Source organism: Streptopelia decaocto (genome assembly GCF_964273445.1).
Source record: "Streptopelia decaocto genome assembly, chromosome: 5".
In the NCBI taxonomy this organism is placed as follows: domain Eukaryota; kingdom Metazoa; phylum Chordata; class Aves; order Columbiformes; family Columbidae; genus Streptopelia; species Streptopelia decaocto.
Window position 1 is genome coordinate 35,101,320 of NC_138659.1, and position 26,526 is coordinate 35,127,845.

The 26,526-nt window shown below is 47.5% G+C and overlaps 2 protein-coding genes and 1 long non-coding RNA gene across 6 annotated transcripts in view; 2 read left to right on the forward strand and 1 right to left on the reverse strand.

Moving 5' to 3' along the window:
- MICU1 (mitochondrial calcium uptake 1) overlaps positions 1-15,402 on the reverse strand; it is a 103,688-nt gene extending 88,286 nt beyond the window's left edge. For all 3 annotated transcript variants that reach the window (XM_082052383.1, XM_082052385.1, XM_082052384.1), the window contains exons 1-3: positions 15,314-15,402; positions 14,475-14,552; positions 3,653-3,814 (exon numbers count right to left, since the gene is read on the reverse strand). In XM_082052383.1, the coding sequence (XP_081908509.1) occupies positions 3,653-3,813 (161 nt within the window). In that variant the 5' untranslated portion in view covers position 3,814; positions 14,475-14,552; positions 15,314-15,402. The remainder of the gene's footprint in view (positions 1-3,652; positions 3,815-14,474; positions 14,553-15,313) is intronic.
- Positions 15,403-22,150: 6,748 nt separating this feature from the next.
- The window catches only part of MCU (mitochondrial calcium uniporter), a 96,587-nt gene continuing 92,211 nt past the window's right edge, over positions 22,151-26,526 (forward strand). For both annotated transcript variants that reach the window (XM_082052936.1, XM_082052935.1), the window contains exon 1: positions 22,151-22,332. In XM_082052936.1, the coding sequence (XP_081909062.1) occupies positions 22,213-22,332 (120 nt within the window). In that variant the 5' untranslated portion in view covers positions 22,151-22,212. The remainder of the gene's footprint in view (positions 22,333-26,526) is intronic.
- LOC309439832 lies at positions 22,845-23,785 on the forward strand. Its single transcript, XR_014184075.1, has 2 exons — positions 22,845-23,373; positions 23,520-23,785. It is a non-coding gene; the product is annotated as an uncharacterized lncRNA (long non-coding RNA).

The following is a 26,526-nucleotide window of genomic DNA, read 5'->3' on the forward strand; positions in this document are numbered from 1 at the left end:
GAAATCTGCAGAAGCGGCAGCCAGTGCTGAAACAGCTCAGCTTGCGGGGGAGGAACGGACCCTGAAAAAGGAATGAGAATCCACTGCCAGGGCTGGGAGATGGGCATCTCGAGCTTGATGGCTTCAGCTTACGCACAGGATGCGGTAAGAACCAGAAGAGCGCAGACCAAGGCTGAGGAGATGCAGCAAAATAAGCCCGAGAAGCACGCTAGACACAAACGCATCGGTAGCAAAGACCTCACTAACCAGCTTCCAGAGCAACACAGTTGTATTGCTCGCGTTCTTACCACTAATATATTTGCAAAAGGATAAGAACTTAAGCATCTTTCTGTGCTCCCCAAAGGCACATCGGCTCCCTTATTTCTCTCAGTATTAGGCTGAGTGAGAAGCTCCAGCACCGAAATGCCAATTTAAGTGCTTTCAGATGCCCATTGGCCACAGGCTTAGCCAGGAAGGTTTGTGGCACAACAAAGATATTTGTGACCTTTTAGTAACACACTAAATCAGTATTTCGAAGTACAAAGACAGAACGCAACTTTTACTTGAGTAGCAGTAACAGATTATTTCTTATAAACATTAAGCTTGCTGCAAAATGCGAGGTTCACTACTTCTCATATATTAATGCCTCATTTAGATTAGCCAATGACTGCTCCAAGATTTATTTCAATTAATTAATTCAGTTCATTATATCAATGCCCAGATACTTAATTGCTTGTGTTGCCAGCTGGAAATCCTCGGAGTTTAAGTTATGGCTTAGCAAGGGTAAACTTCATTAGTCTTCTAAGCTCAGTTATTTGCATTGCTGAAGCATTCTTCAGCACAGCGGAACGGAGCAGCGCGTAATTCCTGTTGTGTAATTATTTAGATGAGATATATTCCCCCAAAAGCAGGCAGCAGGACCTCCTGGCAGACAGTGAGGGCAACCAGACCAACGCTCCCTGCAATGACAGCGGTGCAGGAGGCCACGCACAGATGCAGATCAAACATGAAGGTCCCATCACTCCACCTTAGAAGACACAAAATAAAGTCTTTCTTCTCACATCACACAACCACTGGGGTTTTTTATATAAGTATTATCAATCCTTGACTTCTCCTCCACCTTTGTGTGGGCTTCCTTTCCCCGGCACTGGCTCCTGATTCTGGCCAAAGCATAACCTAGAGAATCCAGATGAAATGCACTGGTTTCAGGCTGCACGTGAGATTCAGAAACCACTTGAAGTCCTGCCTTCATGCCAAGCGGTGGCAATGGTAAGCTCACATACAGGCATCCCCACATTAGTCCCTTTCAGCAAGGTTCATCGCCATCAGAAGCACAAGAAATGTGTTTTGGAACAGAGAGTTTGAGGTTTTATTAAGTACTGATGAGAGACGTGGTGCTGCTCCCCATGTATCAGTAAAGAGATGGGGCACTTACACAAGGCTTTTCCTTTAATTACTTCCCTTCCTCTAACGCTGCCTCATCTAGTACTCACCTAGCCCAAGAAGCACGAGACTTACAACTGCTTCTTGATTCAGCCTGTTACATCTTTAATGTATTATGTGTAGAGAAAAGTAGCTCTAAGAAAACAAAAAGAGGGAGACATCCCTCACCTTCAAAGCCAACTTCACGGACAGCCTGCCGGACAGCATCACTTTCTGCATTCCTTATTCAACAGCACTGGAGGGTCTCAGCTTCGTTAACAGGCCATCCACAGTGAGGCAGAATTATCAGCAGGCACATATTCCTTGGTAAAGTCACATGCCAAAGGGACAGAAATCCTTTGCAATACTAAGAGAGCCACACTCAGGAGCTGTGGGACCCCTCAGAGACTGTTTATGCAACACAGGAGAGTCTCGTTATCACAACGAATCACGGTTACCTCATTAAGCAAAGGAAAACGAGCATCACGGGTCATCCCCACGACAGACCAGCGGCACCAATAGAACTGGTTACACCAAGAACCTCCCTAACCTGCTTCCCATTTAATTACTGCTGCAACATTTAATTAATCAAGATCACTTACTACTAAGTATATATACTCAGATGTACATGGACATTTCTCTCTGCAGTCTATAAATTACATTTTCAGTGACACTTGGCTTATTCAATCCCTGTGCCTTGACTATATATATTACATATTTACCTTTTAGAACTTACTGCTACTTCCTGTAATAACCCAGGATATAAGTACTTGAATAACCCAGGATGTCACTACAAACATTTTTTTTTAATTCACCTACACTTTGAAACTTGACTAATCATGCAATTTATATATTGTGAAAGATAAAAGGAAATTCGCAGTTGCTTATCCCTCATTTATTTAAACAGTGTCAACATGACTACAGTGCTCTCAGCTGAGCAAGGTCAAGCCAGGCCAACATGCCCAGGAGCCTCCAAGGAACAGCCAAATACTCCAGGAGCCAAAAACCAGTCTCTGAAATCAGCTCTGCCCTACCACTCCACGTAAGCCGAGTGGCAATTTGCTGCAGGCAGCACCTTCCTGCCAGTGAGACGCAAAGCAAACGACTGGCAGTTTGGCCAATGGTAAAACCAAAAGCAAATCTGCTGCAGGAGGGAGATATTAACTCGGTGTTCCGTAGGGCACAATGTCCTACCTACTTTACAGTCACACTGAGGATGTTTTAAGCGGAAAAAGCGCTGCTCAGTGCCCTACCTGAACAGGGGTGTTCTCCTGGCCATCCCCACAGAGGCCTTCAGGCCCTGTGGATACACAGGCACTAGGTAAATGCACATTATTAGCAAAATGCAACCTAAGACAACACTGCGTTGGATCACTGTGTCCTTCCTCTGCCCAAGCAACTCCTTTGAGCAGACAGAGGTTTGACAGCTCTAGGAACAGCCAGAACACTTCGCATCATCTTCCTCCCGTTCCACTAAAACTAGAGCCCTCTAGCCACACCACAGGTGAGCAGGGAGATGGCAATTAATCAACTAAATATTGGAAGGGAAATAAGACAGATTTTATTCTGAAACTCTAATTGCAGCCACTAGATAAAGTGACACTGCTGGTGCCACACAGCCTCCACATTCCTAGGGAAGAGAAGGGAGTCCTTGATTTATTTCATGGGCCCAAGGTTCAGCAAAGGTCACCTCAGACAAACATAAATATCCACTTTTTCCTTGCAGTTACAAAAGCAATCTTTGAGCTTCATTGCTCAGAGTAGGCATGCTCAGGCTCTGGTGCTTAAAAACCTCCTGAGTCTTGCACACAGCCACCTTAGCACCAAGAGATGGACCGTCCCCTTCTGCTCCTCCGCTCTGTTTTATACATGAAGCGGTGAGCAGAACATGAAGAAAGCCAGAGGAGCAATCCAGGTTGGTAGAGCCAACAGATTTCTTTTTGCACGACAGCACAGTCCCTGTAGCATCACCACAAAGCTGGGCAGCAAACCCCACCAAGGGCAAACAGCCCGTGCTGAGGACAGCTCAGCCCTGCGCTTCTTCACATCTCTCTGGCTACTCACAGCAGCAAAGAAGCTCCACAGGCAGTCAGCAACAACCGCTCCTTCCATGCAGAAGCAGGACAAGCGATAACACTTTGCAGATTTTAAACCCATCTGCATGTACCTACCACAGGACCAAAGCAGCATGAGGTCTCCAGCAAAAAATTAAAAAAATACATATATATCTATATATACAGTTAAACATTACCTCTGCCAAAGCAATCTGGCACTTGCCGTCGCTGCAGTGGTCCCTACGAAAGCCGCCACCACGAGCCTGCGCCGCATCCTGGGGTGATGAGCCGTCCCATGGTAACGCCGCGAAGCCGCAGCCAGCCCCGCCGCCACGGGGAGAAAGCGAAGGCGAAACATCCTGGCGAATAAAAACAGCACGTTAACAGAACAACAAACGGTTTCCATTTGGGGATTCTCATGCTGACCCTCGACCAGGTATCTGCTTGTATTCTTTTTTCTAAAAGAGGAAAAGTTAGAGAAAATAACTTTTTATTAGCAGATGTTTATTAGCTGTTCCAAAATAGGCGTTTGACCTAATAAACAGCAAATTACAAGTATTATGCGTTGGCATACACCCAGCTGACCCACCTTGCTGTCACATCCCAGTTTCCAAATTCCTCTGCAGTCTTTCCCCAGCGTGCGGCATTAAGAGGGAATATTTGCACACTCGAATGAACACGCGGGTAGATCTTACAAGCAACTACAGCAAGTAAGAGCCATTTGGCCAGAGGGAAAGACACACCTGGATTTTAAAAGGCAAATTAAACCAAATGGCAAGCAAAGTAACCAAACAAAACCCCTCAAACCCAACCCAGTCATTTTACATTTCCTTAAGAAAACCCTGCTGCTCTCCCATCTCTGTTTTAGGTAGCCTGGAGCAAAACATTTATATTCAGCTTCAAGTATAAGGCAAGTTTCAAAGTGTCAAAACTCATAAAATGGAATCCACACGCTGCTACACGCACAACGGTACAGAGACAAATGGGAAACCAGAATTACAAATCTAAATGGTATTACAAGGGAGAAATGTGAACTGCAAAAATGTCACCTCATCACACACAGCGGCTACAGGAGCCAAGGCAATTTTTGCAAGCTCCCAAGATCCTAGGAGAAAGGTAAATGCTGCCTTTGAAAAGGTGTAGTGCCTTTTAGCAAAATAAAGGTTTTATTTCTAACTGATGCCAATTCAATTTTCTGATCCCGGGGTCAGCCTTAAAAAAAGAAACTGGGAGCAGAATTGTGAGAGAGAGAATTCTGAAGGCCAGCAAAAACATTGGAAATGGAGGGCAGGGGAGCAGTGGCCCAATTTTGTCCTTTTGTTCCCCATTCTTGCTGATCTGTTCAAATGTTTCCAGCCAGCGAATAACCACGGAATACAAAACAACGCCGCATCTTTTTGCTTCTATTTGCTTTTGCAAGACAAGGTGCCACCGTGCTAAACCATCAACTCCCAGCAATGAGAAGCTTGGGACAGCTCCGCACAAACACTTCTGACTAGGTAAAGCTATGAAAAGTTGAACATTTACCGCGCTTTTCCCCCAACTAAAGCAACACGAACTGGTGACGTGAGTTTAGAGAGGGGAAGACACACATAAAATACTCAAGAGATGATTCTGAGTGCCAGAGCTCAATATCTTTTAAGGCAAGAGGTGGTGGAGATAAGTCTGAAGGCACAATCAAGAACGCAGCAAGGGGAAGAATTGTGCTGCTCCCAATTCCTGCATCTGAAGAGCATTCATTTCAGATTCATCTGTGCAAATACTAAAAACCAACTTCACAGTCGGCATTACCATTTTATTGATTCCTTTAAAAAAAAAATAGGCTTAAAATTAAAGTTTTAATGGAATGCCGCCAGGCAACAGTGCCTATTCTCCAGCCTTCCCCAGCTCTGAATAACAGAAGGTTTTGTTATGAAAAACAGCTCTTATTTCAACTTTAAAATTATTTCCATCTTACACAAACCTGATGTACCCATTTGATCTCCAGGGATGAATTTCTGTTGCATATGCAAAGAAAAACCTGCACATGTTATTTTCACCAGGAAGCTCAAGTTGCCCTCACTTGGGTTCCCCATCCTAATTACAGCTTTATATGCATAAGATACAACGGATAAGGGAAGTGTTGCCAGTACCATTTAATCAGTCCAAATGAAAACCAAGCCCCGCAGTGCCTACTTTTGAGCTTGGAGATATTCTTTATAACATTTCAGATTGCTGGCTTTAGTACTGCGTAAATGTTTTCTCTGTCTGAGCCCTAAGAAACGATAAATTACCCACTTTCTCCAAGTAATCGCCATCCTTGACAGTGCCGGGATGCTCACCGGACAGAGCTCACTCAGTAGCAACTCCCAAAAGAGCTGGAAACAGGCAGTTGCCATAAAAACCCTAAAATAAAGAGCATCCTTATCTCAGAACAAGAAAAGCACTTTGGAAGCTGAATTTTTCACGCTTTGCCTCTGCAGTTATACGGGCCCTCATGATTTTTTATTATTTTAGTTTTAATCGGAAGCACCATGGCACTTGGTGTTTTCTTTAGAGCTCTGGGTGTTTAATTCAAGATCCCTCAAGAAAGCTGGTGCTTGCTTTTAAAAGAGATTAAAAGTAAGCATCCTGCCCTTGAGGCCAGGAAGCCAATGGTACCTGGGGTGGGTTAGAAGGGGGTGGTCAGTAGGTCAGAGAGGTTCTCCTGCCCCTCTGCTCTGCCGTGGGGAGACCACACCTCGAATATTGTGTCCAGTTGTGGCCCCTCAGTTCCAGCAGGACAGGGAACTGCTGGAGAGAGTCCAGCGTAGCCACCAAGATGCTGGAGGGAGTGGAGCACCTCCCTTATGAAGAAAGGCTGAGGGAGCTGGGGCTCTGGAGCTGGACAAGAGGAGACTGAGGGGGGACTCATTCATGTTTACAGATACATAAAGGGGGAGTGTCAGGAGGATGGAGCCAGGCTCTTCTGGTGACAACCAGTGACAGAACAAGGGGCAACGGGTTCAAACTGGAACACAAGAGGTTCCACTTAAAGATCAGAAGCAACTTGTTCCCAGTGATGGTGGCAGAGCCTGGCCCAGGCTGCCCAGGGAGGTTGTGGAGTCTCCTTCTCTGCAGACATTCCAACCCGCCTGGACACCTTCCTGTGTAACCTCATCTGGGTGTTCCTGCTCCATGGGGGGATTGCACTGGATGAGCTTTCCAGGTCCCTTCCAATCCCTCACATTCTGGGATTCTGTGAACTCCAGCAACAAAAAGCTGAACACTGCGATCTTCAGTAGGATAAGGAATAAAACTGAGATAAAGTGTAAGACTCCAAAGAACTGATGTGATTACAGCTCGCAATGAGCAACCTGAATTCTTGTAATGCAGTAAGTGATTTTTTTTCTTTTAACACCAAACAAACAAAACCACACTTAACCCCAAAGTACTGTAAATAAAGATCAAACGTAAACGTTATCATGATGTTCTAGCAATATCACTAAAAGGAACCCGCCGGTCATGGTTTTGTTTCCAAGAGGTAAGCCAGTCTTAAGTTCTTGCTCAGAACAGATCTACAGCTACTTTCAGAGGCTGAATTAATATCCTTGGGCAAAAGAAAGATGGATTTTTTTCCAGAAAAGAATTACAAATCCGCTTTTGTTCGTGCCTCAAGACATGGGTATGGCTTTTTATAAGCAGAAGAGTCAACCGTCTTGAAGATTATTAAAGAAAGTTTTGCTGACTGTCTGTTCCACCACCAAGTATAAGCAAAACCCGCTCCTCAGAGCCCAGACACTTAAAATAACTAAAGAAAACAGCCAAAAATCTACCTCGCTCCAACCTCCTTGCCAATCGGGATCTGACAGCCCATCTTGGCTTCCTCTGCCCCCTTCGGCCCCACGTTTTTGTGCCCCAGCTCTGTGGTTTAAGCCATTTTTGTGCCCCAGCTGCTGCAGCAGCTCTCACTTTCATACAGGTAACACGCTGCAAAACGGAACAGCACTAAACCTCATTTATCTGTCATTTAAGGCCAAACGCGTCAGCATCTTTGACATCCAGGAAACCCACGGAGCCATTAGGAAAACGCCGCCTCCGAGACAACAGGCGACGCTCAAACCCAGGCCATCCAAATCGCTTCAAAAAGAAGAAATGCAAAATTATTTCATATACGTACTCCTTGATGTGGGTATTTTATTTGACCAAATGACAATCCTCTGTCCAGTAGCCTCTTTTTTAAGGAAATTCAGGCAGGCTCTCTGCTTCTCCCCCCACCACATCCAGAGCACCCAATCTGACCCGGATGTTTCAGTGGACATAAGAACTCTCTTTTTCATATTTGAAAAATGATGTAAAAGACTTGCCTCTGTTTTTCCAGTATCCCAATTAGCTGATAGTTTGAACACTGAGGGCTCCAAGCAGCCCGGCCCAGGGAAAAGGGATTTCTTTGCACTCATGCACCCCCAGCACTGAAGTTTCGTAGTCCTTTTTGGCAATCCAGACCAGCCCCCGTTTTTAAGACGAAACGCACTTCAAGCGGCTTTTTAATGTCCAAGCTGAGCTTGGTGGCACAAGCACATGAGAGGGAGAACAGTAACTGAATAAGCTGATGTTTAACTTTTAATCAGAGAAGGGTTCACAGGCACTTTTTATTTAAACAATTTTACTAGGACATGGTAAGCTTGCACAGTAGTGCAGAATATCAATCATAAATTTAAATGAAAATGTTTTGATGTAGCAAGATCTTAGAAAAAGGATTTGCATTTACAAGGCATTGCTTGGGCATAAAGAGCTCTGCAGGGACTGGCAGAGAGCAACTCACTGAGAACAGGAAGAGCTTTCTGGAGCCGTTTCTTTAGTAAAAAGCAAAGTTTGCCATTGCCAAAGCACACGAGACATCCTGATCCAGCAGCTGCTGCAGGAAGATTCCTCACCTGTCTCCATCTCAGCCCCTGGCTGTCAGTCACACCTCACCCGGCCCTACTGTCTGTCTGTGCAAGAGGATGATTGGGAAGAAAAAATTGCAAGAGGTGGGGGGGAAATATATGACAAATAAAACCAGTAGGAAGGAAAAGTCAGGACACAAGGGAAAGGACAATAGGGAGAGGGTTTCACCATCAACGCTAATATAGAGATACTCAATGTAAAATAGATGAACCAGGGGGGAAAAAAAAAAGACCTCCCAGCATCAAATCTGCCTCCTCTAAGATTAAATTACTAATTTGGACTTCTCTTTCCCCCCAGCTCTCCACACTTACCATTTACAAACCAGTAAGAGAGATTTGTACAAGGGTAATTCATACAAAGGGTGGCAGGAGGTGAACTCCAGCTACTGAGGCACCTGGATCCGCTCCTTCCCCATCCCCAAGAGAGACCGAACCGCTCCTGCTCTTCTCCTCTAATTCCAAATTTACACCTTACCCAGTGCAATTTTCAGATAAAGGATTACTCGCATTACTGAAGTTATCAGCTTACCAGGACACATAAATCAGTTTCGAGAATGAAAATGAAATCTAGCAGCAAAAGTAATTTCTTCTCAGGTGTGAGATAGGGGCAATATTTAATCACATTCATTTCACCAGAGAGGGGAACCACATTTGTTTTGGAACACAATTCAAGTTGATTGAGAGTCTATGAAGCATCAATCCATAACACACTGCCAGGTCTTTAGCAGAACCTAAGCCATAGCCTGGCAATTTCTTTCCAGCTGTCACTGCACTAAGGGTTCACCTCTTCCTAAAATCCTCAGCCCTGAAAAATTCACATTCCCCAACACCGCAGCTCTGCAACTACAGACCCAACCACCACCTGACAACCCCTGGGGTCAATCAGTGCCGTCCTTCAAATAGCCAGGACTTCACATTCACCTGCATCCTGCTCCAAATACAGCTGTTACTAAAGCTATTGCATCTCATAACGTCTTTCAAAATCCCACCTAATATTGCGCTACCAACACGTTTTGGTATTCTGCAATCACCTCGCCATTAACACGGCCTATTTAGTGTAACGATTTACCGGGACGATGTCCGTTAAGACTCCATTACTTATGCCATCCTCATCTCAGGAGTTGCTTTATTCTGCCAAATTGATCCATTTAGCTTCGTAACACACAACGTGAACATAAAAGAGCAAAATTGTGGCTAGTTGGAATCCAATTTGTTACACTACCACTTCTACACATAGGTGTTCTTCCCTTCGACTTATCCTTACCACTAGTTGTACTTAAATCAAGGGATATGTAGGATTCTTAGTTACTATCAGCTGGTCTAATCCCTCCCCACCCCATTTTCAAGCTCCACATACCCACATATATGTTGTAACTGCTTGAAAACTGTCTTTGCCCATGCACACTTGCAAACATTGAAAGTTAATTTAGGATCAAGACTTTGGTGTCAACTAAAAAGGCAGAAGTAGCATCACCTGGCGAGCTCAACAGCAACCCCACATGTGACCTGCTCACCAAGTTGCCCGAGGAATCGCCAGCTGACGCAGACACCACAAACTGCAGCTTTTGAGAAACAAGTGGAAAAATGAGCATACTCAAACAAAATAAAGCAGTTACATCTGCTGCAGCAGCACAGAAAATAGCACCTTTGACGAGGATACAATATTCACTTGCTACTTCAGTCAGCCTCCAGCAACGCACAGCAGGTTTTTAAGGGGCAAATATAACCTCCCAAAGAAATAAGTGCTAAATGCTACTTCTTCCTTGTTAAAGTTTTCCTTTCCCCTCCTCCCATTCCTTAGGCTTTTCTACCTAGAAAATATTACAGGAAACCCCAGCACTGACAAACTCCCTGGAAACACCTCGCTAGAAGCCAGTCAGTAAGTAGCGGAGCTGCAAAAATAAGAACCAAATAAAACCCTTACCTCACCCCTTCCTAAGGATAATGACCCTGGTTCATGAGCTACTTCCACCTAATCAGTCCAACGGGAGATTTTCTTTTTGCAGTCACTATTCCCAAATAATCGGGCTGTCTTTGCAAACAAATCAGAGGAGCAGTCGCACCAGAGCAGAGGCATTTTGGCTGGAGGAAAAATGACACCGATTTGAGGTAGAAAAGGTTTGTCAGAGGGGTGGAAAACAAAACACTTGTGTCTTTTTTCTGTAGAAAATTATGACCAGCAGGAATACAGCTGCTCAGTGACCCAAGTGATTTAACTTGCCTTGCACAACCTTTGTCGATGGGACATGATTCTCCTGAGAATTTCTAAGTTTCACACCAAATGGAGAGACCCTCCTTGACCTTCCTTTCCTTTGTCCGGGTGACAAACACAAGAACAACGTAAAAATAAAAACCCCAGAGCAGTAAAGCAGATTTAAGAGGTGTTTGTTCTTAACGAATAAACACGTGTTTCACAAGAAAATAATCCTGGAAGAGAAAAATATAAGTAGCCTCAGGAGAAAGTAGAAGCCTCACTAGGCTGTGCAGGTGACAATTCAACAGGCTTGAGTTATCTGAGGAGCCACGTCCAGCTCCAGACACAGAAACGCTTCTTTTTGGGGGTAGAAAAGCAGAGGATCATCCCAGAATTTGACATGGCGAAGCCTGTAACTCTTTTTCTCTCTGACAAGGAGGAAAAAGATTTGTGAACCCACTGAGAATGTGAATTTCGATATCACCATATGGTAATTACCCCTTTTTCCCATTCTGTCTTTTAAACAGAAACATCATCTGCCCCAGTCACGGCCACTTGCTTCTTTAAAAAATGCCTTTTCTGCCCAAAGCGCCACACTTTGATGCCATACATCCTAAGAAATTTCAAATAAAAATCTTACTGAAACACACAAAAAAGTCACAGCATCTGCGTTTCATGTACCAGATGGCAATTTTTTGGGAAGAGTGCTGGTTCCCCCTAAAAAAGGAAAAGCAAGTCTGAACCGCTGCAGTTGCTTTTCCGGCAACACTTTATTAGTTTAGCTTGAACTTCAGAGAGAAAAAAATATGGATAAGCCTGGCAAGTACCTTGTGGTTTTACAACACGACCCGAGGAGCTCGCTTTCAGCATCAAGCCAACAATACATCCTTGGCCCCATCCAAGGTGGCCGGGCAGACTGCACACGTGTACTCACATGCTGCTGTGAAGCAAATGTCCCACCAAGCAGAGGACCAGGTAAGTCATGGTGCTCGATCGCTACCACCCACCACCTCCCTCCCTGCGGCCATGAAACCAAAAAGCAAAACATCCACCAGCAGATTGAGTTGTTTTAGCTTTGCAGCCCACCAAAACTTCCACCAAGAGAAAAGAAGTGAATTATGTTAATGGCAACTGCAACCTTCAAAGCACACAATGAAAGACATCGTTAAAAGATTGTAAGAAGAGCTGTTAAAAAACATATATAGAATAAAAACCACCTCCTCACATCAGTGCAGAGGGGGGGGCAAACTCCTGGGCAGCTCCAAGGCATGGCAAACCTGGTGCACACACACACAGAGCATCCAGTACAGTGACAATCCTCCTGTATTTTTGAACACCAACTGGCATAAGGCACGCAGTGGTTCTTGCAGATCTTCCTCATGTTTGTACCATAGCTATGATTTTAGTGAAGAAAAAAAATACAACTACTCTCCTAGCTCTCGAAGCAAAGATGCCAGAGACGGAAAGTTTATATTGAACTAATGAAAACACAGATGTTAAAGTGGTGGTACATAGCACAACCAGTCTATACAGATACCAATCCCCACGTTGTCGTAGAGCAGCTTTGTCTGCATCGCATACTGACACGCTACAAATCATGAAGCTGCAGATTCACAGCTCTCACGTTTCAAGCGCAGGTCAGCGGCAGCGTCGGTCACCTCAAATCATGACCTTCTTTCTTGCTGTCTGCATGAGGAGCTTGGGTTTCACTTTGAAGAGCTATGAACTCCAACACTAACAGGAAAACTCAAGAATTTGAGCTTGAGACACCCCAGAGAATTAAAAGTAAAAACCCCACCCTACAGAAGCCAACTGTTCTCTATATAAAGCAATCATTTTTTGGTTGTTTATTTGAAGTCACTGATTTGTTTTGCAGCAGGTTGAGGAAGGGTGACAAGCTGTCCCAGGTTGCAGGGACAGAAGGGAAACCACGTAATGAATCAGAGGCTGTTGATGCAAAGCATTTAAGGTCACACATTCAGGGATATTACAAGTCAGGACGAGTGGCTGCCCTGCCCTTGGCTGTGTATTCCCAGACCCGTGGCTACTTGAAATTCCCAGCTACAAGGCAAAGACAACCCAGAATTCACTAGCCAAGGACTTTTTGGATAACGCTACAGGAGCCGCACCGAAACAATCTATGATCCGAACACTCAAGGTGTTTATTTTTGCTCTATTTTATAGTATTTTAAATATTCCGCTAAGGGGCAAGCCTGCAAACACTTTCAGACGCTATGTGCTTAGGCACTCAGATTTTGCTGAGTCCTTGCATTTCTTACTAAGAGTGTCAAACACACCTCTTCATTAAGAGATTGCGATACCACTCGCAACACATCTTTCTCAAAACTCTTCTGCTTTTAAAAAAGTAAAAATACTCTTATCAAAGGCATAGAACGCTGGCTACAAAACTCCACAACCCTGGGTAACTGTTTCCTACTGAATGATCTCAAACAGCATCAAACTTACACCAAAAAGGTTCTTCACTAACACAATGTCCCAGCTGGAAGTAATTAACAATTATGTTTTTTTATTGTTGTTCACAAGCATCCTCATTCCTACTGAACTGCACTGTGTTAAAATACTGTGCACCAGCAAGGCCCCTGGAAACCAGGGAAGAATAAAACAAGTATTTCTACACCCCAGCTCAATCCATTTGAAGAAGTGTTACTGCAGCAAAAAAGAACAGCACACAGCAATGTGTTTTTATAATAAACCCAACATGCTTGCTACAGAATTTATTTTCCTCAAGAAATGCAAAAACAGTTGTTTCCACATTCTAGATCTAAAAACAGCTGATGGCTCCTTCAAATATCACCTGAAAAATGTAATGCTTACGGGAAACTGCTTCAAAGCCCTTCTGAGACTTCAAATGATTTGCAAGTCTTGCAGTTTGTCCTGTTAAACCACCCGAGGAAAACAGCACAATCTCTCTCTGAAAACGCTACCGTGAGGTTACCCGGGAACTTCACTTCTCAGCCCAAGAGGCACAACATGAACCCATAGACAGAAGTTACATAAGGACTAAAAAGGCACAGAGAGCCCCAGAGAGCCCCCAGTAGGCAAATATTAATGATGTAAGCAGGGCACACCATTCTTTTTCCTCCAGAGCACGAAATTTCAAACTTCTTTAGTTCGGGAAGCATAATGTATACCACAAAAGCTTCTGCAGAAAATGGGTCATTTAGAGAACACGCCACTTCAATAAGTAAACAAAGAAAAGGGGTTACATGAGCTTAAGATATGCACATTATACTTTTTCTTACATACTACTGAATACCAGAAACTTTAAAAGGATGGTTATAAGCCACAGGACCCTCCATGCCCTCTTCTGGCAGCATCTATATTGGCTAAAGCTGCTGCCCACACCTGGTGCCCACCACGACCCCTCCAGGGTCCCAGAGAAGTGGGCAGCAATTATGCTAAAACACATTCACCTCATACCTTAGGGCTGGCAAAGAAACGCTTTGCTGCTCCAGCTGAACAAATGTACACAGTTTAAGCATCTTCAATTAGTTTTTGTTGTGTGGTTGTTGGTTTTGTTTTTCTTTTCAAGACACCTCCTTATGATCAAATAAGTTTTTACTGAATGCATAAGAATAGTGAGTTGCATTGGGTTTGGGTGGTTTTCTGGACGTATAATGAAATTGGTGCAACTAATGTCCAGGCAGTGGACTTTTCCACAGCTCACTCCCACACCTGCTTCACTCCTCCTTCCAACGGGGACGTCAACACAACTGCAGAAAGGCAACTCGTTTTCCTACAGCTTTAGGAAAAATTGGAGGTGAATGCTTCAGAACAAGAGTAATTCCAAGCAGGGCAGATTTAAGGGTAAATACCAGACAGGTTATTAGTTCAGGAGAGTTAAAGGTACCTAAGAGCAGCATGCTGCAAGTTGCATCGCCCAGCAGCCACCCTTACCTGTAGCACAAACGTATTCACCCTCAGCTCGTGGGTCAGGAACAGGGGATTATTTCTCAGCAGTTGCAGGGCCGTGTTCTAAAAAACAAGAAGGAAACGTAACAAAAGATTATAACTCTGTGGTTCACACAGCCTCCCTTCTGGCAGGCACACTCTGCATTTCACTGCTCGCACCTCATACTGCCCAACAAATAAAGCCAAGAGGGGGAAAAAATGGTCATGCAGCTGATTAAAACAGCCAGGCCTTTAATTCAAGTGTGTTTCTAGAGGAGAAAGCCTCCAAAAATCCTGCCTTGTTTGACGCCCTCTACTACCAGTCACCAGACCCCACTAAACACATTCACATTTATTGTCTTTCCCGCGCAGCTCGTTAAACCAAAGGCAAACACGGCATTTCTCAGTCCTCTCACGATAAAGAACGGGCCTTTCCATACCCGCAGCAATTTATTAACCCAAATTCACAGACAAACCGCACATTACGTGCAGTTGGGTCGTTCAGTGAAGTTAAAGCTGTTTAACAAACCACTATTAAAGAAAAACCGTTTCGACGTCGGCTGTAACACACAGCGATAACTCCCCCAGCCCCGGCAATGCCACAGGAAACAACAACAATAAACCAAGCGCGGGAGCAGCGACTCGACCCCAAAACGCTCCTTGCAGGCCCAGGCACCACAAGGAGGGCTCCCCTCAGCCCCCGGGCCTGCGCCCCTCAGCCCGCTCCCGCCGGGGAGGGGAGGGGCGGAGCGGAAGGACCGCGCCCGTCTGTGCCCCCTACGCTGTTTTGTTTTGTTTTATTTTATTTTATTCTGTTCCGTTACGCCGCTCCCGGCCGCGCTCACCTCAGCTCGGCCCCGCCGCCGCCGCCGCCACCGGCCCTGCCTGAAGGATCACAGGCCCCGGCCGCGCTTCCGCGGGCTGTGGCAGGACGGGAAGGGGCGGGGCCGGGGCGGGGGCTGAGGCGGGAGGGGAGTGGTCTGCGCGGTGGGGGCGTGGTTTATGGCGAGAGGGCGGGGTCTGGGGCGTGGTCTACGAGCGGGAGGGGCGGGGCCTCTATGACTCCCGGGCGGCGTTTATAGCTGTCCTGGTTCTATAGCTGTCCTGCAAGACCCGTGTGTAGGGTCTCAGGGCCTTCTATACAGGTCCGGAAAGTCCTGCGTGGTCTCGGGGACCTATGTGTATAGGTCCTGCGATGCATGCATTTCCTGTTGTATATATACAGCATTTGTTTAGGTGCTGTATAGGGCTTGTATATAGGGCTCGAAAGACCTATATACAGGGTCTCAGGGGCTTATATTGTAGGTCCTGAAAAGCTTGTGTGTAGGGTATGAGGAGCCCATCTACAGGTCTGGAAGGGACTGTTATATACAAGGCTCTCAGGGGCTTATATATAGCTCCTGAAAGGGGTCTCAGGGGCTTATATATAGCTCCTGAAAGGGGTCTCAGGGGCTTATATATAGCTCCTAAAAAGGGTCTTGGGAGTGCATATATGTAAGGTCTGAGAAGCCTAGAAATCCAGGGCCTGAAAGGCTCTATACATAGCGTTTGCGGGGTCTATATGCAGGGTCTGAGGTACGTATGTGTAGGTTTAAGGCACCAGGGGCTAAGGCAGCTGCCTATAGGGTCTGAGGGGCTGCAAGGCCTTGGCCATTTTTGCCATACACTCTTAAGTCTCCCCATTTTTATTTCTGCAATAGGTAATTCTCTCCATCCCGGCAAATGCTTCACACACTGGAGGGGCTCCCCGCTCACCCACGTCCATACCAGGAGCCACGGGCGATGGAGGTGCCCTCAGCACTGAAAAACCTTCTGTGAGATCCAGAAACCCGGCATGAGGAGGAAAGGGAGCTTTTCTGTCACTGTAGAAATGCAGAAAACTTCATTTTTCCGGTGTGATGCCCTAAACTGCAAGCGCCTTGGCAGTGGATGAACTGAACTGCTTTCTCTAGGCTGTTTTGTTTTCCTCCTGGCACATCTGGCTGAGCAATCCCCTGTGTTTCTGACGACAACTCGCTTTAAAAACCAAAGGGATTATCTCATGAGGAATGTGGCTCGTGAGCAGGTAATTGTGCAGGGTCCAGCGCGGTGGCGAGCAGAGCTGACAATGCTGGGTGACCCGAATTAGCAGCTAAACCACAATCATGGCTGTCATAACTATCCCTCACCCCCCCAGCTGTGCCCGCAAGCCTGGCCATGCACTATTAACCATGTCTGCCTATTTCTGCGTGGGTTTCCTCCCTCTGCTATTGAATTTACAAACAAAATCTTCATGGGAGGGTTTATCTTCTCTATTGACCATAACATTTACAAAGCGCTGGGGGAGATATTTCCACTGAGCTGCCAGCCTGACACCTCCCAAAACAACAAACTGGGGAGGTCCTGGGAAGGGCTCAGGATGATGCCCACAGGTAGGAAACCCCTCTTGAATCAAGATGCAAAATACATTTGTGCCCTGCTGCTGCATGTCCTTCATGTGCCTGCAGCACTTCGCCCTGAATGGATGGGGCTGCCTGACCCTGGAACGCACGGATGGGGAACTTGGGTGAGAAAAGCGTCGTCGGAGGAGAAAGGAACAAGAGGAAAGATGGGAGAGGAGGAAGAAAGAGAGAGAGAGAAAAGAGAGAGATAAGAAAGGAAGAGAGAGAAAGAAAAAGAGAGAGAGAGAAAAGAGAGAGATAAGAAAGGAAGAGAGAGAAAGAAAAAGAAAGAGAGAGAAAGAGAGAAAGGAAAGGAAGGAAAGGAAAGGAAAGGAAAGGAAAGGAAAGGAAAGGAAAGGAAAGGAAAGGAAAGGAAAGGAAAGGAAAGGAAAGGAAAGGAAAGGAAAGGAAAGGAAAGGAAAGGAAAGGAAAGGGAGGGAGGAAGGGAGGAATGAAAGGAGGAAGGAAGAAAGGGAGGAAGGAAGAAAGGGAGGGAGGGAGGAAGGAAGGGAGGAAGAAAGGGAGGGAGGGAGGAAGGAGGGAAGGAAGGAGGGAAGGAAGGAGAGAAGGAAGGGAGGAGGGAAGGGAGGAAGGGAGGGAGCGAGGAAGGAAGGAAGGAAGGAAGGAAGGAAGGAAGGAAGGAAGGAAGGAAGGAAGGAAGGAAGGAAGGAAGGAGTAAGAAAAGAAGGGAGGAAGAAAGGGAGGGAGGAAGAAAGGGAGGGAGGAAGAAAGGGAGGGAGGGAGGAAGGAAGGAAGGAAAAGATAAAAAGAGAGGGAGAGAGACAGAAAGAGAGGGAAGAAAATTACATGTGCAGCACATTTCCATGTGGAAACACTCCCCAGCGTGGTTTCATCTTCTACCAAAGAACATGAAGATGCCTGGATCCTGGGTGCAGCGTCCATCCTGCATTCCCTGGATCCAGTACACAACAAACCTTCCCATGCACAATTTATGGGAGAGGAAAGCAGCACAAAGGGCACCACGCCAGCCCAGCAACGCTGTGATTTCAACTAATCTCATGCATTTAACCATAAAGAAAGCATGTGACTGAACACCTCACCTGAAAGGGGCCTTTTTGGATGACAAAGGAGCTGGGGAGGAAATGTGACACCTCGAAAATAAATGTGGCCCGGGGTCACCATCGACCGGGATTTGGGAGACTAAGTGTTGCTCTCCCAGGACAGAGAGATGCCCAGGATTCCCCATCCCAAATGAATCCTGCAGCACCAGGGGAACATCATTTTCTTTAGCCCTTGCTCAGATGGGACAGTCCCAAAATGTAAACTCTGAGGCTGATTTTTGAAGCAAGGGAGTGATCCTGGCAAACCCAGAGGAGGGATATTATGTTTCTGGGCTCACAGGCAGGCATGTCGGGTCCTGGGGCTGTGCCCAGCGCCTCAGGAATGGGATGGCAGCAGGAAGGGAAAATGAGAAAGGCACGCCTGGGTCATGTGTACCTTGGCATCCAGATCAGAGGGAGGATTCACTGCTGGGGAGGCTAATTTTAGGTATTTTAATTTTAGTTGCTTCCATACGCCTCTTAGGTTGGCTCCCTTCAGGCTTTAATGAACCCCCATTAAAAAACACATTTTCAGGAGGCATAAATAGGCAGCGATTGCTCTTCAGGAACACAGGAGGCTGCTGGGTCATGGGGAGCCCCACCACTGCCCTTCTGCAGAGACAACGCTGCAGGGATTTGTAGGACGAAGCGTTTGGGAAGGTTTAAGGTGATGCAAAAGAGACTTGGAGGGGTTGGGGTGCAGCAGCATGTGGAGCTCTGGCCATTACTGATGGAGACATCAGACCCTGAAAGATGGGAGGAGAACACGCCACAGCGAGCAAATGCTGGTGTGTTTGGGTAATTCGGGGTTTATTTTGGAGGTTCTGCAAGGGGACAGGGATCACTGTCCTGCCCAGCCCAGGGGCATTTCCCCATCACATCTTATTGCTCAACAAACAGCTGTTGTGGTGCTCAGCTTATGGAAATGGCCGGTGCCGTTCCTCTACCGGCAGGCAGACTCTGTCCCCTGATCTCATGGCTCTGCTGTTATCTGTGTTAGTCTGAAAGCACCAACCTTTCTTCTAAATAAAAGGTGATAAGATATGCTTGGACCTGGTATCCACCTGAATTTCCTCATCCACCCACCTCGGTTGCACCTGCAGGATTTTGCACGTGCGTTGACCACCATGTGTGGGGCTTTGCAAGTATCGCAGCCCCAGACATCTACAGGAATAAAATAAGGTAAATCATAAATTTAAATAACACAAAGAAAAACACGAGCCCACAGACTACGAGATGATTTTGGGGTCTTTTTTTTGTTTGTTTCTAGCCATCTTATTTAATCCAAGCACTTTGGGGCTTGCTGAGGTCTGGGCCAAAGTGTTTTGCTTGCTTATGGCTCGTTGCACACTCGCTTTCTCTTAAATCAGTATTTTATTTGCAGAAGGACCGCATCTGTGCCTCTGTCAGCAGTTGGGATGGTTGATGGAGGTTTGGAGGCTTTAGCTTTCCACTTCAGCCCTTCCCACAGCAATAATATTAATTGCAAGCGCTGGTGTGCTTTTCCCCATCAATTCTTCTCAGGAACAGCTTTCCAATATTCAGCCAGCTGTAATTATAAGCACCAGGAGAAAGCCTTGTTAAATACATTCTATTATCAAGGTTTTCCAAGAGTAGAAGATGCTTCTAGCAGGGTACCAGGAGCTATTTGACCTCAAAAGATAGGGTTTCATTTTGGTGCCAATATTCTCACCCTTTTCGCCCCCTGCACTCTTGAGAAGCCATTCCCTGCCGGCTCCTTTGATTGCACGAGGTATTGATCTCAGGGCTCATGTTTAATTCCCATTTCTATGCATTGTAATGAGTGCCCACATGCTCAGCATGGGTTTGTTAATGAATTATTGGCCTTCCTGCTGCCCTCAGCCTTTGCTCACAGCCCATCTTCCCCCACCTCTGTCAAATACTCCCTGGAAATGTTTAAGCTCTGCCTAAAATATGGCTTCAGGTGAGCACTTCTAGCTCCTCTTTAAACAGAAATAAATATCTAAAGGTGTGAACGGCTGGAGGAGTAGTTGGGGCAGTTGGGGCAGACATGGCAGCCCAGGGTCTGTTGGTTTTCCCCATCCCTGCCCTCCCTTGGAGCTGCCAGCACTGAGTCCACGCAGGAAACCCCATGGAGAGGGCACCATGGCCTTATCGTTAACATGTCTCTGCTCACCCAGACAAAAAGAAGTGCTGGGTTGGGTAGTTTATGGCTTGCAGAGGTGGCTCTGCCCCAAAACGTTACTGGGGTTGCATCCTCTGCCCTCCCTGGGACCTTCCCCATGCTGGGAACTTCCTTCCTCCCCTTTCCTGCCTTTCCGATCTCCCTTTTCCATCTCCTCTGGGCTGCATTAATGCCAGTTTTGCCGTTTTGAAGCTTTAAATCCATGCTGGGGAGTGGCTGATGTCCCCAGAGAGGGACACCCTGGCTGTGGTCCACGAGGCGGCTCTTTGGTCCAGATGTGCCCCAGGAGCATCTTCCGGTGTGAAAACTGCAGGGGTCACCACAGAGGGCTGCAATGTACAAAATCCCCATTTTAAAGCCTTTTTTAAAAAATCCTGCTGTCAATTTTCAGCTTGGAAGAAGAGGGAAATACAACGAGCAGGGGTTGAGCAAGGGTTTGATCTGATCTGAGCAGTGGAGCTCAAAGCAGCTGTTGCAATAGGTCTCTTTCATCTTGCAAGGAAAAGCCAGTTACTATTGAAGTGCTAAACAAGCCACGCTGGAAAGACCGTTGGTAAATCCTTCCAAAGGGACACAGTTGAGTTTTTATGGCTTAAACCATGTTTTCCCAGCCAGAGAAGGAAGGAACGAAGAACCATCCCTGCAGGAAAGCCCAGCCAGAAATGAAGAGGATTGCTCAGGGACAAGCTGTGTGGCTCCAAATTGACATTGCTTGGGGAAAAGCTGCAAAGAAGCCCCTCAGTGTCTGAGCAGCTGTGAAGGCAGGATTTGGGGAAGGCAGCGCTGGAGAGAGGTGGGGATGGAATAGGAGGGCACTGGTGTGTTGTGATGGTGTGGGTGATGGCTGAAGCACATCCGTGTCACCCCATCACTCCATCATGCTTCCCTCTGTATGTTCAGGAGGTCTCTGTGACAAACAGGGGTGCTAAATAAGAGCCAGAGTGCCTCAGCCCATGTGTTCCTGATGTTTTCAGCAACCTCCAGCCTCGTCACAGTTTTCTCCCCATTAATTTCCAGCGACTCTCCTTTCCTGAGCACCCTCCCAGGAGAAGGTGCGTCCTGATTGCTCCACACAGCGAGCACCCAGGCTCCTCCACTTCAAAAAATAATCATAATACTGCAGGATCCCAGCTACTTTTAAGCCAAAGCACTTCATTTCTGTCACAGCTGTGATGTTATCACTGCACATGGGAGCTGCTTGTGCATTAATATTTTTTAAAGCTCCATTTTCTAATGAGCAATTCTGGGGCTACTTCCAGGACGAAAAGCAATGGGCTCATTTCTCTTCTGGACTATTCCTTCCCAGGAATTAAAAAGGAGCTGCTGGCAGTATTGTAACAACTCCCAGACAGAACAGAAAAGTCTTTTCTAAGGAAAATAATCTGAGTAAATCACCTTTCAAGGAACAACTGAGCACATATTACTTATGTAGCCCAGACACTGTTGGCCCAGCCCACCACATATGCATGTACATCCCTCTCTCTGTAATATATATATATATATATGTATATTTATTTTTGCTCACCTACTTTATATACCATTCATCAAAACTAGTGAGGGGGGTGAGGGGGATGCCAGTTTGGCCCAGTGCCCCAAACCCCTGTGCCACGCTGCATCCCCAGGGCCATAGCGGCACCTTTGCAGACTTCCTTGCTGCACCCTGTCACCCTGCACCCTCTTCCCCGTATCCCCCTCCTTGGTGCACCCCATCACCTCCCTGCACCCCATCACCTCCCCTCATCCCATCCTTTCCCCGCACCCCGACCTGGCCCCGCCCCTCCCGCCCTGGCCCCGCCCCGCGGCGCCCCTTGCTGAGGACTTTCCCTGCCCTCTAGCCGGAGCGCGGCCCCGCCCACCGCCTGCAGGGGAGGGAAGGCAACGGCCAATCGCCTCTCCGGACAGAGCACCCTCGCGGCGCCGATTGGCTGTTCCGCCCGGGCTTGACAAGCCCCTGGCCGGCGAAGGACGCGCTCCGATTGGCCAGCGCCGCCGGCCGGCCCCGCCCTGCCGCTCCCTGTCCCTCCCTCCCCTCACCCTCCGCCCGGGCGGCAGCAGCAACGGCCGCCGCCGCAGCAGCGTGAGGCGGCTCCGGCGCGATGGCGGCCACGGCGGGCAGATCGCTGCCGCTCCTCCTCTGCCGCCGCCCCGCCGCGCTGACGGCGGCCGGTTGCTTCCCGGCGCTGGGGCGGCGCCGCCAGCAGCAGCGACACAGGACGGTGAGTGTAGCGGGAGCCGTGCCCTTCAGGCGGCGGCCGGCTGAGGCGGGCGCGGTGCCGGCACAAGCGGCGGGGGAGGCGCGGGGGGGAGCTCCGGCTCCCCCTCGTTCCCCGGGAGGCGGCGGCCCCCGGCCCGGCCCCGGGCAGCTGTGTGTTATTCTTAGCGCCGTCACCGGGCGAAACTTGAGCGGGGCGGAGCGGCGGCAGCCGAGCCCCCGGCCCCGCTCCGCCAGCGGGCTGCTCCCCGGCCCTCCCTCCCGCCGCCGCTCCGCCCCGGGAACGAGCGGCTGCCCCCGCGTCCCGCCAGCGCGTTCCTCCGCTTTCCGGAGGGCGCGGGAGCGGCCGGGCGCAGCCCGCGGTACCGGCGACGGGCTCCCGGGGCGGGGGTCGGGTCCCGGCGGGGCGCGGCCGCCAGGTGGCGCCTGGGGCCGCCGAGAGCCCGCGGGGGGGGGTCGGGGGAGGCGGCAGCTCCCGGCGTTTGGGGGAGGGGGGTCGGAGGGACAGCACCGGGACGGGCGACAGCGAGTGCCCAGCGCATCTTCACCTTTTTAAAAACAGTTTTCCACTTTTTTTGACCGCCCCTCCATCAAGGTCAGCCGGGGGAGAGGCACCGGGGGGTCCCCGGGTCAGCTCCGAGGTTGGTGTGTTCGGTGCGGGGGGACGTGTGTGTCCAAAAAAAGCTGGGTTTTGTTGCTTCCCCCGCAGAAGGAGCACGTTTAATGGCTCTGCCAGCAGACTGGCAGCACACGCGTTGCTTACTATGTGTCTTAAAGGGAAAAAAAAAAAACCGTAAAGGCAGCAGCTTGCGTCTTGGAGCTCGAGAGATTTGCTAAAAATACCGGGAGGTTGGGTTTTTTTTCTTTTTAAACTAAGGGAACAGTATGTAACCGTGGGATATTCTTCTAGCTTTTGCCACAATCTGTTTTATCACCGGCTATAAAAAAGCTGCCGTCGGAGGTGTGCACCTGTCGCTCACTTGTTGTTTTGCTGAAGCAACTGCTCATGAAACTACCGAAAGCCACCAAAATATCTATTAATGAGGTGATGGAGCAGCGCTCTGAGCTTCCTTGGAACAGCAGATATAATGCTGGGTCCTGAGGGTGCTGTTTAAAGAGCAAATAAGTGTTTGCGCCTTGTATCTCCAGGGTGCCGGTAGCGTCTCTAACGGTGTCGGTATGTTTTCACAGCGAGGGGACGCCAGAGGTTCTGTCCGTATCGAGTGTCTCAGTGGTATCAGTCCCATGTTTGCAGTGTGGTCATTCGCATGTGTGAAGTGCGATTTCTGCAGCGTTTGACTTCGGACTTTGTAAATACCAGCCTGGCAAGCGAGATCACCAGTGCTCTGCATTCTGGGCAGGTGTGGAACAGCCTTTTCAGCTTTTGTAATTATTGTTTAAGTTGTTGCTTTTAAGCCGTGTCTGGCCCAGAAAATAATAAATTATTTATCTAAATTCAGATTGACCTTTGTGATTAATTTAACAGAGATTCCGATTCATGCTTGATTTCACTAATCAGGCTACGTGTGACAATAAATGTGCAAGAAGATTAAAAACAACCATTAAAAAGTCTCTCACATCTCTTCTGTTTGCCCGGGGTACCTCGCTGCTGCCGTGGCCTGAGCCGGGTGGATGTGGCTGAAGTGTGACCATGTGAAAATCCTGGTGTTTCCTTCAAGAAAGAAGGATTTTGTGTGTGTCCCGTGCACTGATGCTTAGAAAGTTCTTCTACCTGCCGTACTGGTTGGGTTATGCTGTTTGATTTTTGTCAGCTTGGCTGTTGGCCGCTTGTGGTCTTGCTGTGATTAGTTTGGGCGGTTTTCTTCTTTTTCAATAGGGAGGTTGTATGCAAGTTGGTTTAGTAGGTGTTGAGTGGTAAAGTGTCTGTGTGAAACTAGCAACCAAGTGAAAGCTTGGACAGATCAGGTTGGTACCCACTATCCTAACTGTTCCTCTTGACAGCATCTGTACTGTTCCTATTTATCTACTCCCAGAAAATAGAAGTTATCCTCTTGGTCATGCTGCACTTGTGAAACTGTGTGGCCTGGTGGGAGAGAGTAGAAACCCAAGGGTCTGCCAAATAAATGATCTCAGAGGAGAAATTGCAGGAGCTGGAGCTCTTTATACTAAAGAGAAAATCAAAAGGAGGTTGCTGCAAAGAGGAAGCAGAAAAACAGAAAATCTGTGTTAGGCAGGAGAAGAAGTAATGGGCTTACAGTGTGAGAAGAGGGATTTGGTTAGCTGCTGGGAATCTTTATACTGATGGTGAGTAGCGAAATGCTGAATTATTTCCCAGGAGGGATGTTCAATCTTCATTACTGGAGGTGGTTAGGACAGTTTAGATTTGCATCAATCAGTTATGGCTGATGAAGAATTGATCCTACTCGGTGATAGGGCTGAACTGCATAAGCTTCCCGAGTCTGTAGATTATATTGGAAAATAGGTAGGGAAAGTTTGAACAATATAGGTGTAATTAATAGAGTGACTATATAAGGTATGTCTGTGCAGTATGGTTTTTAGTACAATAAATTCTATACTCCGTTACTTCTCAGGATGGCTGGTTTCTAGCAGAGGTGATAAATTACACGGGCTTTCTTGAAATAGGGTGGAAATGCTAAATGGTCTTATGGATGAGTTCTTTTGAAAGGGATATAAAATACGCTGGGAGAGGACAGGGCTTTAAAACAAACAAACAAACCCTTCCAGATGTGTAAAGAATGAGGTGGTGATAACATCAAACAGTAGAGAGGGCAAGAAGGTCCAAACTCTTAAGTACTTGGTTTATGAAGGTTCAGATGTGAATACAGTAATGTTGGGAGATGTGCGGCTCAAATGAAGCATTTGCAGCTTTTGTAAGAGCTTTGAAAGCCAAGAGACTTGGGAAAGGTCGGTGGTATCAGCGTGTGGAAGTGGGGTTATGGAGAACCCCGCGAGTCTTCACGTTCTGTCCTAGCTGAACGGTATTGCTGGGCGAGAGATCTTGGGAGGAGGATGCAGAGAATTTGAATGGGAAATTAACTTATTGATCTTGCAATAGGAAGAGGCAGGCTGGAGGCAGCATTTGCTGATATCTGTGAATTTCCCCGTTGAAAGTGACGATGTTGTTCCTTGCAGGACGGCTGCGAAGGGCAAGGAGGGAGCTGCTTGGCATAACCAGGTAGTAAGTGGGGCTGGAGCATCCGTACTGTTGGAAGAATATGATAGAGCTGAATAAATGGACTTAGAGCAGAGGCAGCAAAGGTTGGATCTCTCCTAGTCTTGCTTAAACATTCACAAGAGTGAAAGAAACCTTGTAGAGGAGAGTCAGCGAGCACACGTGCAGCGGGGAAACCGCGGGAGGAGGCTGAGGGGTTGTCGTGTCGCGGGGATGGCTGCAGCTTTGGTGATGAGTATGGCTGAATAGCTCATAAAGCGAAGCATCAATAGTATTGGGTTTTGTTTTAAATCAGTGCTGTGTGTGCGTCCTCGTCGGGAGGGAGCTGTGGAGAGCTGATGCACTGCTGCGAGGTCTTATCTGAAGGTGGGAGGGGAGAGAGGCAGTTTGTTTAATCAGACCGAGGTAACTTCTGCTGGTGAGAAGACCAGAAATGCCAAAAGTCGGTATCAGCAGGCAAGAGGAGGTGGGAAAAAAGTATTGTGCGTGGTTTCTTTTTCTATAGGCCAGCTACGCACAAGAAGTGGCAAAGGATGGAGAAGCACAAGGAGGTCGCAAACATGCAGCCCTGTGCACGGGCTTCGTAAGCAACAAGAGTGGAACTGGGGTGGAGCCGAGTGCTTGGTGGGCGCTCAGGTGGCACTTCTCCGTTTAGTGGTGTTTGCGAGGTTCTAAACTGGTGGGAAGCACAGCAGCCATAAATCACAGTGCTGCCTGCTAATTAAAGCCATTGGCCTCCAGCAATTTCTGGTGCTTAATACAAAAATTGCCCTTCTCTTCCCGTTAGGCAGCTTGACTCAGAGGAGTGCGGAAAGAGAATTCAAGTGGATATTTCTCAGAGGAAACTTCCTTATAGGAGTAAGCTATAGATGTTTTTCAAAGATACGGTGGTAGGCAAAGGACTATTTTTGCTCTGCTTTTGTGTGTTGAATGCCTAAGCTTCACGGCTTTCATCCGGCAAAGTTTAGAGGCTCTTGTTATTGTGTTTCTTAATGCATGATTGTGTTGGATCAGCAGGTAATCAGCTGGTTCAGATCTGGAAAA